Below are 16307 nucleotides of genomic sequence, written 5' to 3' on the forward strand. Positions count from 1 at the left end.
GGACTGATACAGGCAAGCGGGTAGATATGATACAGAGTCTTTTCCTTCACTTGATCTTCAGAACCTTCCTAGGACCTGAGTGTGTTTTCCTCCCTCCTGAAGCAAAGGTCTAAAATAAAGATAAAATATAGAACGCAAAAATCATAGATATTGTATTTATTTTAGATTTCTATAAATACGTGAATAATTAGAATAAACGATAGTATATCAGGGAACATGCATCACTGGTAGGCATGATAAATTCATCCATATATATTCCATCAGTGCAATGAATCACGAACCATTTGGATGTAAGTCCAATGTTTGTGGTTACGCAGTGAGTGTTTTGGCTATATTTTTTCATATACATTTTAATTTTACACAAATTAAACTTAGCTGGATAGATTAATCAGCCATCTGACCCATTTCCTAGAATTCATACCTAAGGTTTATTATTGAAATTATTGTTTCAAAAATGCCCTTTAAGGCAGCTCAACTTGATACATGACTGTTTAAAAGAAATAATCGTAAAAATATTTTAGTACAACATTTTTAAGGCTTCTCTTATATACAAGGTAAATAGGACTGATAAATTTGCATGATGAAAATGGGTTTAATTAAGTGAATTTAGTCAGGCTTGTTGAAGTGGAGCCAAATTTAGGATAAACAATATATTTTAACCAATGAAATTAGTCTCTCGTATTTTGGGGTTTGCAAAAAGTTTCTTGGAACATGTGGCAGGGTCTTATAATTCACACGAACCTCTCTCTCGCTCACTCTTACTTTTCTGTATACACACACAGACACAGACACACACACATACACACTGAAAGCACAGTGAAATTGAAAGAGAAAGGTCCTAGCAGCTGGAGTATGCTCAGCATCCTCTCCTCCTTCTTCAGTTACTAATTCTGGCTGGTGAAGGGAATATCTAGCAAAGTTTGCCCCTGCCCTGTCTTTTCCTATCATAACCCTGTTATTTCAAAACGCTAAGGAATATCCTAATGAAAAGTATTGTTATTTGGGGTTTTCCATTTGGGGGATAAAAATGCAGTGGAGTTGCTTCATGATTCTTTGTTTCCATTATATGAAGGTAACAAAGTCACCCGTTTTCTGATCCAGAACCCAACTTGTTTTCCCAGGTTCCCTCCTACAACCAACACAAACACAGACATTTACCAGCAAAACAGAAGCTGTTGGAAAGATTTTTTTGGCTGCTGAAATGGGCTCCTGTCACCAGGACATGGCAGGCTTTTTGCTGTATTGTCTCCCAGCCCTGGCCCTGTACTCCAAAGAGAGCTTTATGTAATCAGTCTTCCCTGACATGTGATGTCCTGTCATCTTCCTCCCCTTCAGCTCTGCTGCCGCCCACAAATCAATAACATTGCCTGGGAAGTTCAAGCTGGTTTTACAGCCACCCTGAGCTCTGTGTTTCTTAAAGGATATGTCAGAAAATGTAAAGTTTCCTAATGATATTTCTGGCTGATGACACATGGCAGAGCTGATGGACTATTTATAATCAGTGGCACGATCTCAAGCACATTATTTTTATTTCACTTAGGGGGGAGCCCTGTCACTTGCCACCTCTCTTTGCAGACAAGTTGATGCCATCTCCATCTAAAGTAGCTAAATCCTCTTTGCAGAATGTGTCTACACACTACCTTTGTGTTAGGCGCTCCCCAGTTCTTTTCACTAACCCCTGCCCTTTCTATTGTTCTTGGGCTGGGGGGGATGATGAGGACAATGAATGATTCGTAGCAACTGCTTTAAATTCTAGCCATGCCTTCACTATAACGTCTCCAGTCTTTGCTGCTCAGATCCTGCTACATTCCTCTGAGTGTGGGTGTGGCTGACATGATTGAGGCAGCAGACACAGCTACTGCATCCAGTGTTTGCCCCAGTTTTACAGGACTGAGCATAACATAGCTGTCCTTTGTTGAGCAGCTACTATGTTCTAGGCATTGTACTTGGTAGGCATTTTATATACAATGGCTCATTAACCCTCTCAAACCTGTCTGTGGCAAGTGCAGTTATCTCCAGAGAAGAAATGTGGGAGGGAAGGAGGAAGAGGAGCTTAAATGACTTGTCTCCAAAGTCACGCAGCTGATAGGGAAAGCCCCAGGACTCCAGTTCAAGTGTCTTCTCACAAATGACACTTGCTGTCTTTCCACTATCCTGTCCTGCCTCTTCCTATTAAGTGGACATTTGTTTATGTATGGTGTGGATGTTCAGGGGCACTTACCCATTCCCAGCTTGGGCAGCTCCTGTGAGTTTAAAGCCTGACCAGAGTGAGAGATGAAAGAATTCAAAATTTCTCAACCTGGGGACAAACCCTGGTATAAATGGAACCGTATACTAGAGGAGGGTTTGGACTCACTGCAGTGGGAAGTGTTACCTCTATAAAGATATTGAGCTCTCTCTTTCTCTCTCTCTCTCTCTTTCTCTCTTTTTTAAAAAATGTTTCCACAGGACAGAGTTTAGGGTATGGATTCGTTAACTATATTGATCCAAAGGATGCAGAGAAAGCCATCAACACTTTAAATGGACTCAGACTCCAGACCAAAACCATAAAGGTAAGAGGTGATATGCTGGCTCCTGATTCATGAGGCACTGGTTAAATTTCATTCCTTTGAACTTATAAGTCCAGGCTAGGAGGGAGCTGGAAGTCATGTTCTTTATTTACTTAAAAGACGTTTACGGGGGACACTACAGATCATTACAGGAGTGAGATGAGGGCTGAGTACAGGGGAGAGACCGTGAGCTCTGGGACCTCCAGTCCTCTAGAGGGCCTTCTACCTCACCTAGAAGGCCTGTGAGCCTGAGTCTGCAAAGATGGCCAGAACAGAGCTATGGAAAGAAGCTAAGGCAGGGAAGCTGTTCCAGGCAGAGGGAACGGCACATGCAAAGCCGTGAAAATGTACATAAATATTGTGAGTGGGAACAGCATTTAGAATAGCATGGCCTAAGTTTGGATGGGGAGGTGATGAAAAAATGAGGATGGGAGGTGGCTAGGGGCATTCTGTGCCAGGCGGAGTAGCTTGGCTTTTACCTAAGGGTATAGAGGACCCTCCTAACCAAGACTAGAAAAGAAAAAAATCAGTTGTTGATAAACATACTAGTTAAGAGGGACAGGTACTATAAAATTGATAGGGACATAGTAAAGGAATGACAGAAAAAGTAACATTCCAGCCATCTGAAGATAATCAGACCAGTAGATAATATCTCAGGAAGGATTAAGTCAAAAAAGAAAAATGGTTACCCAGAGCCTATTCCTCCAGGTGGAGGTTTCTGTGGCTGGATTTTCTGAACGGACTGCACCTTGTGGGGATCCTTCAGGAGATGGTGCTGCTTGCTTTAAGGCCCCCTTCTGACAGCCAGTGGGGAGCTCCTGGATGGAGCCTGCCTTCTCCTCAGCCTCCCTTTCCCTTCTTTCCCACCTCCAGGCAGCATCCTGTTTGGGGGCAGCTGCCAGCCAATTAATGAGTCCCATCCTTCATAGCCTATTAAACCATGGGGAGGTGTCTCCTGGGCTCTCTTATCCTCACGACAGCAAGTCTGATGCAAAGTAGGACAGAAGAGAAACCTCTCCCGGAAAGGAAATCTATAGCTAACGCCGGCTCTCAGTGTCTGAAAAGACAACCAGAACTTTTGAGTTCAACAGAGCTACTTTTTCAACATCCAGACTGACAGAGGAGATTAGTGGCATAAGATAATTTTAGCTGGGAGGTAATCAAAACAAAAATATAACCAAAACAAAACAAAAAACTTCTCTTTTTGGAATATATTATGTGATTTTCTTTCTTTCCTTCCTTTCTTCCTCCCGCCACCCCTCCCTCCCTTACTCCTTCCTTCCTTCCTTCCTTCCTTCCTTCCTTCCTTCCTTCCTTCCTTCCTTCTTTCTTTCTTTCTTGCCTTTCTTTTAAGAAGTTTTATTTTTTTTAATTGAGTTTAGCTTATTTAAAAAGATTATTGCTTTCCTGGTCTCATACAGTCTGTGGTACACAAAGACCCCAAAATGGGCTTAATTCAGGTTGGCTCAGTCTCTATCCCTATGCGTTCTCTAACAGGGAAATAATAGAGAGTTGTTTAATTATGGGATAGTCCTCTGAGAGGCAGGAGAATTAATTTCTTTCAAAGGAAAAAAATACCTATTTTTTTGCTTTAAGATGGGAGGCTCATGTCACCTGACTCTTTGATGAGGCCACACCAGGTTGAGAGCTGTATTTGTGAGTTTGATTGATTTTTCTGTGCTGCCCAATTCAGCATTAGAATGTCAGACATTTACTCTTTCCTTGATGGATACCCTGACCTTGAAATGAAAAAGATACTTTTCTTTCCTCTATAGTTTTCTTGAAATCTAAACTTCCCTCAAGAGCTTACGGTCAAATCATCAGCCATCTATTCTGCATTTTTTTCCTTAAATATTTCATGAAGCTGTTGGCATTTCCCTAAAGACTGAGTGGACCCAGCTTTTCTGATCTCAGAGCGCACCCCGGGTTGATCGTGCCTTTGGAAGAGTACTTTGTCTAAGTGGGTCTTAGAGACAAGGAACATTGATTATTTAATTTCTGTGAGGAGCCAGTCTGCCTCCTTCCCTTCTCTATATTCCTTTCCTCATCCCCCCACCCACCCTGTGCTCACCCTGCATCAAAACGCTGCCAACACATTTGCACCCAGCAGTAACGTGGGCTTCTGAGGCACTGTGGGATTCAAAATGCATGATGCCACGGCTGAATCAATAATTTCCATTCTCTACAACGAATGAAAATTTAATGTGCAAACCTGGGGATTTCAGCCCTTTCATTAAAGCAGTTTATTTGCCATACTAAAAATTAAGTTTGAGTGATGGGTTCCTTTATTAACTTTTCTTCCTTTTCCTAAAGGGACATAGTGTTTAAAGTAAAAATCATATTAAAGGAGAGGGAAAAAAAAAAGCAAACCTTTTTCATGTGCTGTTAATAGTCTCATCATTTATTAATTTTTACAAATTGCTTTTCTGCCTTTCAGGCCACTGTTTACTTCTTCTGCGTCAGTTTACTTTGATAAGTGACATGAGATTTATCTCTCTACTCTGACTCCCATGAAGAAAGTGCCTATCTAGAAAAAAACAAGTATCTTCTTTGGAAACATGCATTATAGAAATCCCCTTGGAACGATCTAGTACATGTTTGCAAACTTTAGTCAAGTTTGTCCCTTCTTCCCACATTTATGGAACATTTTTGGAGTGTTTCATGCAAAACACTACTTTAAATGTCATGCACAACATAGATGCAGGGAAACCAAGAGTTAATTCCAAAGCTTTGAAGGTTAAGGATGAACAGCTAGATTCAGAGGTTGTTCTGGGAAGCCCTGAGGGAGTAGTACAGACCTTAGCCAGAGAACAGTAAAAAGGGCAGCTATCCTTTAGCTACTGCCGATGGTTTAAGCCCAGATCCTTGCGGGATCTTCTCATTGTTCAATAGAAACTGAAATCTAGATTTTTTTTTTTTATGCTAAATCTCCCAATTTCTAACGGTTGGATGCCAACTCAAAAAAATTTTAAGCGTTATGTAGGTAGGCCAAACAAAACTTCATAATTGACCTGTGGACAAGCAGTTGACAGCCTCTGAACTCAAATTTAATGACATAAACACCATTTTGCTGATTGAAAGTGAATGACTCATTACTGGGCTGCTAGTAGAAGGTGCCCACAAATGATGATTCTCTCTTAACAAATATTAATTTCCTGTTATTAAGGGGGATGTAATGTTACTGTATATGAATACCGAGTGTGTGTGGAGGGCAAGGACAGGCCTCTCTCCTCAAGGAGAATACAATCAAAGTGTAGACGCAGCACCAAAGCAGAAAAAAAGCATGATTCCTAGGTATGCCCCTCAGAGTCATGTGGATGACTTACAGGGAACTTGCCTGTCTGGAAAAAATAAGTACCTTTTTGGAAATATGTCTTGCAGAGATCTCCTCAGAACCATCTAGTACGTGTTTACAAACACGTGACTGCCAAGGAGTTGTTCTTTGGATTATAAATTCTTTAGTGGGAGAATGTGGCCAGGTTCCCACCACTCATCTTAGAGATCAGGCTCAGAGAGATGAAGTGACTTGTCCAAAGCCACATAAGTAGCCAACAGTTGATCTGGGTTAGCATCCAAAGATTCTGTGAAACATTCTGGCAGAAGAGGAGCTGCGTAATATGTGACCATGAGCTTGAAAGGAAATAATAATAATAATAATAAGGCTACCTGATAATGAGTATTTTCTCTGTGTCCAGTACTATTCTAACTCCTTTACATACTTGATAGCATGTAATCCTTGAAACATCCTTAGGGCTGGGTGCTTTATACACATCAGCTCTAATTCTTAAAATAGTCCTATAAGGAGGTGCTATTTATACAAATGAGGAAACGGAGGCCCAGAGAGGTTAAGAGACTTACTCAGGACCACACAGTTGGTGGTGAGATCTGGAGTAAGAAAATATGTTTTAAAAGGAGCTCTGGCAATAGGTCAGACATATTAGAATGTCACACTGCCTGTTTGCTCAGCAGCACACACATTTTGTGAGTGTGTGGGAGTGTATTTGACTGCACACACACTGGTTATACTCCCTGCATGGGAACAAGATAGTAAAAGCAAACAAATGAATTGTGTGTCTCCTTCAGGCTCTTTAGTAAACAGACTTGTGGTTTGGGGCTTCTGCCATCAGCCTGGGCACAGTCGTGACTTCGGATCATTTATTCTTGGACCTCTACTTTCCAGGCTCTGTGCTAAGTCCTGAGATTTAGGTGACAGAGAGATGGCAGTGCCTTGGAGATTCTCCCATCTGTGTCATCAGACATGAGGCTTACATTGTCTAGCCTGCCAGAGCATCCTGGCTCCCCCCTTGAGAAACTGGGTCTTTCTTTTCCTAGCATTACAACCCTGAGCCCAGTGGAGATGCTTTGCCCCACTTAGGGCTTCGGGGGTATAATTTGTTTGGTTTGTGCCCCCACCATTTGTCTCCAACATAGATCACTTTAGACTCTGGAAAGCATTAGGTGAAATGGCTGTGGACTCTAGAAAATGATTCCCAGTACTCCTTGTCCCCACACCAATGCCTGTCCCAGTCCTGAAGCCCCCTCATCTCCAAAAGAGCAGCTTCTGAATTTGCACTGCAATTCCAGCCTTGTATTAAGAAGCACTACATTGCATCCAGTTGCAGTGATCCAGCTCTTTGACACATTAATTAGGAGCAAAGAAAATTAGATGGTTCTGTAGTGCTTCAAAAGAAGGATACATTTACCCAAAGTTTGGATTTGTGTTCAAATTACACTGAGAACCTTCAGTAAAAGTGATCAAAATGAGATTTGAGGTTTTGGAATCATCCCCACTAAAACTTTCACAGCAGTGGGACTCCTTGGATTTTAACCTAAGTTTGAAGAGTAGGATTAGAGAAGCGTTCACAGCTCTGCCTCAGGAAGGTTCTGTTTCATAGGGGACACAGACATGCAAAGGACCAACTCTAATGCAGTGAGATAGGGCAATCATAGGGCTACAGGGTTTACGTTTGATTTGGAGGGGGTGCAGGGAAGTAGGGAGCTGTGCAAAGTTTGAGCAGGAGAGAGTCCTAGTCAAAGTAAAATTCTAGGAAGGTTCATCTAGCAATGGTGTGTCACTTGGGTGTTTGATGAATGAAACCAGCAGCTTGCAGGCTACCGTGATAGGTTTTTATCAGCATTAGACATTTGTTTTCATTAATTCTATTGGAAGCATTTTTCTCATTTAAAACACAAGGCATACTTATTAATAAGTTATTTGGAAAATGCATTATCATATAATGAAGGCAGTATCAGCCATTCCCAACTCAATGCAGTTACCACTTTTATGTATTTCCTTCCTTTTTTCATTGCATTACATGCTTGCAAATGATTTTGTGTCTTGTCTTTTTCTAATAATTGCATTAAGCTATTACTCAAATTATAAAAATGTGACTTTAAGTAAAACATTCCCAGAACACAGCTCTTACGCAAACTGGAGGTATGAGTGATTTCAGGATTAGGTTGAGAATGAGGGGACAAAAGGGCTGTTCCTGCAACTCGGTGAACCCAGGAGGGTTGGCACTCAGTCAAGAGAGGGAGCGATAGAAGAAAGAAGCTTTATCGTGTGGCGGCAGCCCAGCTCCAGAGGGAGCAAGACTAGAGAACGGGAAGGTACGTGAGTGAAGGCTTTTCAGAAGTAAAAACCTCCCTTCTTTGGGAAGGAGAGGGAGAGTAAGTTCCTTACTCCAGCCTCTCTGCTGTGATGCTGCTTAGCTGTTACTCCATTTTCACTTTATTCTCCTAATAGCGCTAAGGGTGCCTCCAGGGGTTCTTTCTACACCTGAGTTTTGCAGGTTCCAGTTTACCCCTCCCACTTCTTTCTCTTACCAGGGGTCATCAGGGAGCTGTGCCTTCCTCCCACCCCCCAGCATCCACCTGCCTTGCTAAAGGCCTCCATTCCGCTGAGGCATCTTTTCTTTGCACTTGGCATAAGCAATTATTTCTCCTATCACTGTTCTTAATGCTTCCCAGAGAGTTAGCAGATCATTTTTTGCTGACGGATATCACCCCTCCCAGAAATAATAGACTGCCTCTCTCAGTCCTGTTAATAAAAAGGCATTTTTCTCTCCTCCCCCATCACGGCTATAGTCAGAGCCAGTGTGGGAGCACTTCGCTGCCAAGGTCAGCAAGGGCAGCTGGATCACTGAATCCCCAAGGAGCCAAGAGAGGGCATGTGCCAACGCCAGTGGAAACTGGAGACCCATTTACCCAGTTGTACCAGGCTGCTCTCTCTCTCCTGTGAGAGATTCTTTTTGGCCACTATGCCTCCCAGGGCCCTCTTAACTGCCTTTGAGTAAATAATTTCAGATACAGGGATAGGAGTCCGAGAGACAATTTCCCTGCTCTGTCTGCCCAATGAGGTTGATATGATTCCAGTATCTTAAAGGTGATCCATAGTGTCCTGTGTCTGAGGGTCCAGGTTGGGCGGACACCTAGGTTTTCAGAAGTGTGTGGGATGGGGCTTGGGAGCCTTAGCAGTCTACAAGTGTAAAAGCAGTCAATAGTGCAATGTGAGCTGCTTAGGAAAGAAAGTCAGCACATCTTGCTATGTTAAGAGACTGTGGACTCCAGATCACAGGAAACGGTGGTCCTTTCTCATCCGCTCTGGTCGACCCACCCCATTCTCAGCTCCACATTTTTGAAAGACCTAACACTAAGGGTTGTCCAAAGGCAAATGACAAAGAAAGCAAAGAGGGTGCTCCACTCACATATTCACCCCATATTGGTTGCTTTCCAGTCTCTAGGGAAGAAAAAGTCTGCAGTGAATCTATAGCTCAGATTATTTCAAGAATCTAGGAAGAGAACTTTTGTAGCTATCAGGGTAGAAAATTTGCCTTGGGCAATAGTAAGTCCCTGATTGTCAAAAGCATTCAAATGGAGTCTTTAGGGATTTTGTAGGAAGGATTCCTATACCAGACTGCAGTCTGACTAAATGATCCTCAAGGTCCCTTCTAGCTCTGAGATGCTATAACTTTATGTTGTTTCTGGGCCTTGAGCTGTTCTGTTCAGTGCAGTAGCCACTAGCCACATACGGCTATTTGAATTTAAAAGAAGATGAAATAAAATGAAACGTCCAGTCCCTCAGTCACACTAGGTAAGTTTGAAGTACTCAGTAGCCACAGGTAGCTAGTTAGTGGCTACTATATTGAACAGCACAGATCTAGAACGTTTTCATGATCCCACAACATCCTTTTGGGCGAGGCTGTCCTAAAACATCAGTGGCCCTGGGGAATAAAGAATCACTTCTCCATGGTCATCATGAAGCCCTGGGGCAAATCAACTGGCCCATGGAAGATCATAGAGCCGCATCCCTCTTCCCTTCCCCCTTGTTATGGAGCCAAAAGAGCTCTGAGTTAAGATGGAGAGTCGAGTCCCAGCTCTGTCAAAAACTAGTAGGATGACCTTGAGAACGTACTTTACTTCACTGGACTTATTTCTTCATCTGCAGATTGGTTCTTTCTAGCTCCGACATTTTAACTAATAAGATATTAGAGTGTGATCTTTTCAGCTTGGTAACAATCCAGGGAAATAGCAGTTTGTGCCAAGTACACAGCTTTTATTCCATGTTAGGTCGGCATAGCGAAAAAAGCCCAACTTGGAGTCATTATCCAAGCTTTGCCTTAGGTTAGCTGTGTGACCTTGGACAAGAATTTGACTTCACTGAGCCAGAGTTTGTCATCTGGAAAATAGAAGTAATAATATCTCACTTATATGTAATCAGGATTTACCTGTTCAAGTAACGCTCCCCAGAATGAAGATGACAGTGGATAAGGTTACTCCTAAAGTGAAAATTACATGAGGAGAAGGGACGACTTGTTTCTATCTATGTGTTTCAGAGACGTGTAAGAGAATAAAGAATGAGTCTGAGTCTTATTAAGCCTCAGGCAGTGTATATAAAAGGCTTTGTATAGTGGCAAAAATTATGGAGCCTGCAGGTAGCCACAGTAATTTTATCAGTCTTTCATAAAGCAAGAGTCAGGTGTTGCAGTTTAGTGAGGAAACTGAGTGTCTGAAGCCCTGAGTCTGAGACCAGCTCTTCCACTAAAGGCCATGAAACTATTAGCTCATCTCTCCCTTCTGGGGGCCACTAGACAGACAGTGAGATTCTTGTACTAAGTAAGCCCCCTTGATAATTTAATGGACTTTTGAAAAGAAGTTGTAAAGTGCATGAATCTATCACCACACCATTTTTTTAAAAAAAGAAATATTTATTCAGCCTACTGTGTGCCAGATATTCTCATGATATTCTTGGATACTTTTCAACTCTGTGACTCCCTCTAGCTCCTTCTTCACATGAGAATCAGCTCCTGGGGAAGGAGCTAAAATTTATTGCATACAGTATATTGTACATTTTCACTTCAATTCATAGAGCATTTATTCAGCTCCTTGCCTATGTAAGACTTTGAGACTGATGCCACAGGAGGTCTGCAGAAACCACCAGAATGCTCAGACTATTAAGGCAGATGCAGTGTTAGCATAGAAGGCTGTGATGGCAGACAGGGTGTGATAGCTGCTGCCATTGAAGTGTGCATCATCCTTAGAGTCCAAGGAGAGAGCAGTCATTTGTGCTTGGGGCTCAGGGATAAGGCAGCATTCAGGCTGGGCTGGAAGGATGGGTAATTCATTTTGCCATGATGATAAACAAACGGCAAGAACAAAGAAGTAGAAATAGAAACCTTCAGCGCATATTCACTTTTTCTGTTTGAACTGAGACCTGGTGTGCCTGGAGGGGTTAGCAGGAGAGGATAGATTGGGCTGGATCCCAGAGGGGCCTTGAATGCTCAGGTAAGGGATTTGAACTTCCATAACAAAGTACTAGAGAACCATTGAAGGTGTTCGAGCAGGGAGAAGTGACACATTCAGAACTCCCTTAGAAATGTTACCATTAGGTTTTGCCCCCTATAAGAAAATAGCGCGTATCAGGTGGCAGGTGGGGGAAATTATGAGTCAAGCCATATAAGCCAACACCTGTCCTGCCTGTGGGCACTGCTGCAGCCGCAGGCAAAAGGGTAAGCCAGTCATTACAATCAAAGCCGTAGTTTTCAGAAGCCAGCTGGCTTCTTTCTTCTCTCCTTGCTCTTGGAGGTAGGATAAGAGGCCCCTGGGAGGGTTGCTCCTAGAAGGCCCTGGCAGCACCAAAGTCTGTTCTCCTGGTCTCTTTGGAGTGAATGTCCCCCAGGGATCTGTATGCTCTGGGGAGTTTGTGCTCACTCAGAGTAGGGTGTTATAGCAGACTGGGGAAAGTCTGCAGCCTGATCTTCTGAAATGATTGGTCTCTGTGTTTCCTCTGCTAGATTAGGAGTCCTATATGTCAGGGACCACTGTATTATCTCTGCACTCCTGGTGTCTAGCATAAGGCCTAACTCATAGTAATTATATCAAAACCACTATTTATTGAGCACTTACTGTGTGCCAGGCATTGTGTCCAGGAATCCTATATGCCTGAGCTTGCTCAACTCAAAAGTCTCTATTAGAAAGCTTCTAAACTATGTTATTCAAGTGATGCAGGTCAGACAGGTTAAGTGACTTACCTCAAGTTCACATGGCAAGTAAGTGGTCAGGATTTAAATCCACATCTCTCCAACCTCAAAGCCCTGGTTCTTAATCTCTGTTTCCTTTCCATTCCAGAATAGATGCTCAGTTTCAGTCAAGGCAACATAAAAAAGAACTTCCTATGGAGTGGCCTGTCTCAAAATCCTGTTGCCTCATACTCTAACTCGTACCTATCAGTGAGACCCACAAGATAAGAGGTGATGAGGACAGGAAGGACACTCCTAGTATGTGGAGCTGGAATAGAAATAGAGGGATGAAAGCTATGGGGAGACAGGTTTGAACTCAATAGAAGGAGGAACTTTCTAATAATCAGTGATGGCCAGTGATGGTGTAGGATCTTCCTGTCCTTAGAAATATGTAAGTCGTGTGGCCAGCTCTCTTGGATCCTGCCCAGAACTTTTGAGGCCACTTCTAGCACCAAGTTTCTGTGAAGCAGATTTCAAGGATAGTGCTTTCTGCCAGGATCACCAGTCTCGCCTATCACCTTTATTTCCTCTTACCATGGTTGTAGAGATTAGCAGCATTGTGACTAGAATGCCGAAATCATAAAAACATTCAGTTTATACCCATGCCACCCTGAACAAGCCCGATCCCATCTGATTTTGGAAGCTAAGCAGGGTCAGGCCTGGTTAGTACTTGGATGGGAGACCACCTAGGAAGACCAGGCGCTGTAGGCGTAAAATAAATAAATGAATGAGTGAATGAATGAATGAATAAATAAATAAAAAGCAACCTTTGAAAAAATATATTAAAAGAAAAAAGAAAACATTCAGTCAGTGATAGAGGTCCGTACTGTAATTCAAAGGGGCCCAACAAATGACACCTCTGTTTTCCACATCTAAATTCTAAACCAATTGAGAGATGAGATAAAAGGGGAAAACATATGGATTCTTGAGGTCGTCATTATTACTAATTAAGGCCCAGATGGATTCCGTGGACACAATGGGTTTCCTAAAACGGAACCCCATACTTGACAGACTGACAATACCCTGTCACAGGCGCTCTGGTCCCCACAGGCCTCCCCATATGATAGCATAGCCTGCTCCCATCGAATTTAGAGCCTAGAACAGAAAGTGCACTTTCGGCTGGCATCTGGATCCCAGAAAGGAGGAAGCAGGCAGCATCTGAGGCTCACATGCCCATTTCCTTTATTGAAGCCCATTCAGAGCAGCCACTTCACTTCCCGGGAAAAGAAGGAGGAAGGGGGTACAAAGAAGGGGGTACAAAGACCGTTACTCCAGTGGCCTCCTTCCACATGCAAGGAAACACTGAGAGTGGGAAGCGAGTACTCCTGTCAGGAACAGGCTTCTGCATCGCACTCTTCATTTGTTTGCTTACTTCCCTCACGGACTGTGGGGTCCTTGAAGCAGAGATGCTCCCAGCCCCCGGCACAGGGCCTGGCACACAGTAAGTGCTCAGGAAGGGGAAGAATGAATGGAACTCCCATCTTCTAATACCAGTGTTTTTCTGAAGGAGCACCTTCCAGTGCAGAGAAGGATGCCTTTTCCTCTCACTTTATCCTCCTCCTGACACCCGAGATCCTACTTTTATCATGTTTTCTAAGTCCTCTCACTTTTCTGTACCGTGGCAGATCAGACAAGGGGCGAGGTGTTGCCAGATGATTCAGGAAATGTTTTTGCCCAGGCTGTGCTGTTCCTCCGCCCTGCCCGGGCCAGGCCCTGGCTGTGAACAGGTGAAGGAACCTGTGTGTGCTGTGTGGAAAGGGCCAGCCCCCAGCCATGGTCCTGATGCCCTGTCTGAGGAGAGACATGCCTGCCTTACCACCTTGGTGAGAATCACTGAGAGCAGCCTCGTAAAGTCACGTAGGAAAATAGAAAGTGCTTTGTGGATGCGAAGCAGTGGAATCTATAGTCATGTGCTAGCGGAGATTCACGGCAAGGAAGTGGTAAACGATGATCCAGACCCCCTAGACTGACAGAGTACCTCTCTAGGCACTCATTGGTTGTGTTCCAGATGTTTACTTGTGTGGTATAAAATTGAAAAGCGTGTCTTAAGTCTGGGTGCTAGAGTCCCAGGCTGGCCCACAAAACCTGTATAACTCATCACATAATCAATCGTATTTACCAAGTATCTATTAAATTCTAGGTATATGATAGACACATTCAATCTATTATCTCACTTCTTCACAATAAACCATCAAAAGAAAATTGCCCCCCTTTTACCGGTAGAGAAACTGAGACTTACTGAGATCGAATTACTTGCCCAAGGTCACACAGCTAGTGAATGCTGGAGCCTGCCCACAGTCAGGGCTCAGAGTTCCACGCTGTATCTCAGTACTGCCACTCTTGAGAGGGTATGGTTACTGTGAGCCTGCAGGGATGGAGAGAGATGTGGAGTTTGGAGAGAATGCAGATCTTTACTCAAGAGCATTTGTAAAGTCAGGCATTCACCATCACTTGCCTTCAGGCCACCCTTCCTCAGAAAGAGCAGCATGGCCTCCCCACTCCCTGCTCTCTCTGAGCTCCAGAGCAAGATCGGTGCTGGCCTAGAAATGCCAGTCTTGTCTTCAGAGATTCTGGATGAATGAATCAAGCAAGATCCTCACAGTCTAAGGCATGGGGTTCTCTAGAGTGCTGTCTCCAGCGTTGGAAGCCCCAGGCTCTAGGCCACTGGCTCAGTGGGGTTAATAAGCCAGCAATGCCTGACTCTGCAGGAGCTGAAAATTGGGATTTTTAAGAAATGTTTCACTCTAACAAAGGGTCTGCCATTTGTAGTTGCTCAGTGAGGATTTAATAAATGTATGAAGAAACTTGAAAAATTTAGAGACTGGGATGAGCGTTTTAGATATTAAACATGTGAAGATTCTTTTACTGTCATTTTGACCATTTCTTACTTCTACAGATTTTCTGGATAGGGGACTAAGAGAACAATAGACTTAAGGCTCCAAATAGAGGAGAAAAACTAAGCAGCAGGAGTTAGACTTGGTAGAGAAGGATCAAGGTGCTTTGGGATTTGTTGCTGCTCTGTAACTGGGGTCTGTCTCTGGGGATCTATAGCAGTATTTCTCCTGGGCTGAGATTCTGCCTCTGTCAGAATCATCTTTTGAAGAATTGGTTTGGGTTGTATCTTCTACTTTCCAGTGCCAGCTCCCTTTCCCTGGCTGGTCTGTTTCAGTCTGCTCCTCTCTGTATCCCAGCTCTGTCTTCCCAGAACTAATGGAAATCAAGGTCATTACTATCTGTTGAGTTTTATTGGGTGCCAGGCAGGCACTACCCTAAGTCTTTGACTTCCATCTTCTCACCAGTCTTCACAATACAAGAGGGATATCATCAGGCCACCATTCCCTGATCGCACCGCAGTGTCATACCACCTGTCTCACCACTTTTCTCACTTCAGCTCTGTCTTCTTCCTCTCCCTTTTAACCCGTAATTAAAGGGAGATTAGTCCCTCCCTTTTCTGTGTTCCAGTTGCACCTATACATAGCCCTGGAATAGCACGTGCTGGCAGCATTGTGATCACTGGCCCATATTGTGTACTCCTCCATTCTTCTATTTAATTCATTTGTCGAGTACCTTCTGTGTGTTATCTATTGCATCCATTGCACTTGGAGGTCCTTTCAAGCAAGATAGGCTGCCTTCTTCTTGCCTGTCGTACTCCTCAGCATACAGCACTGTGCCTCAGGAAATGTTTGCTAAGAGAAGGACTCTACGTGATGTCTAGCCCTGGAACAATCATTTCAGTCCTTCCAACCCCAAACATTGTGATCCCCTTGCTTAACTCTCAGTGATCCCCCTTAATTCTCAGGAATCCAAGCTTCAGTTAACTCCCCAGAACCATTAATGTCAGCATCATTCATTATGATCTGTGGGTGTTCATTTATTCGTTCAGGTGTTGAGTACTCAGTGGATATCAGGCTAGAGCCACAGAGATGAATAAGACACACACATACAATCCATGACCTCAAGGAGATCATCAGACTAGATGGAGAGATGGTGAATTAAAGTCAGAACAGGTTAAGTACCATAGGTGCCATTCATTGAGAGCACCTCTGGGTGAGGGAGGTTTTAGGAGGAGGTAAGATCAGGGAAAGCAGTTTAGAGAAGGTTGCATTTGAGCTGAGCCTTCTTCATGCCTAAAAGAGTTTTGCAGAGTTATAACCCGAAAGCCTTTGTCCCTTAAAGAACAAGGGTAGGAGAACCTTGTGTGGATTGATACCCTGTTCAGGCAGTCACATAGGGTTCCCGG

The 16307-nt window shown here is 43.5% G+C and overlaps 1 protein-coding gene and 1 pseudogene across 9 annotated transcripts in view; both read left to right on the forward strand.

Moving 5' to 3' along the window:
* Positions 1-16307, forward strand: part of ELAVL4 (ELAV like RNA binding protein 4) — a 92631-nt gene that overhangs the window by 64970 nt on the left and 11354 nt on the right. For all 9 annotated transcript variants that reach the window (XM_039885698.1, XM_039885674.1, XM_039885647.1 and 6 more), the window contains exon 3: positions 2449-2552. In XM_039885698.1, the coding sequence (XP_039741632.1) occupies positions 2449-2552 (104 nt within the window). The remainder of the gene's footprint in view (positions 1-2448; positions 2553-16307) is intronic.
* LOC120623095 (uncharacterized) lies at positions 12660-12778 on the forward strand (annotated as a pseudogene).

Source organism: Pteropus medius, unplaced genomic scaffold, assembly GCF_902729225.1.
Source record: "Pteropus medius unplaced genomic scaffold, Ma_sr-lr_union100, whole genome shotgun sequence".
In the NCBI taxonomy this organism is placed as follows: Eukaryota; Metazoa; Chordata; class Mammalia; order Chiroptera; family Pteropodidae; genus Pteropus; species Pteropus medius.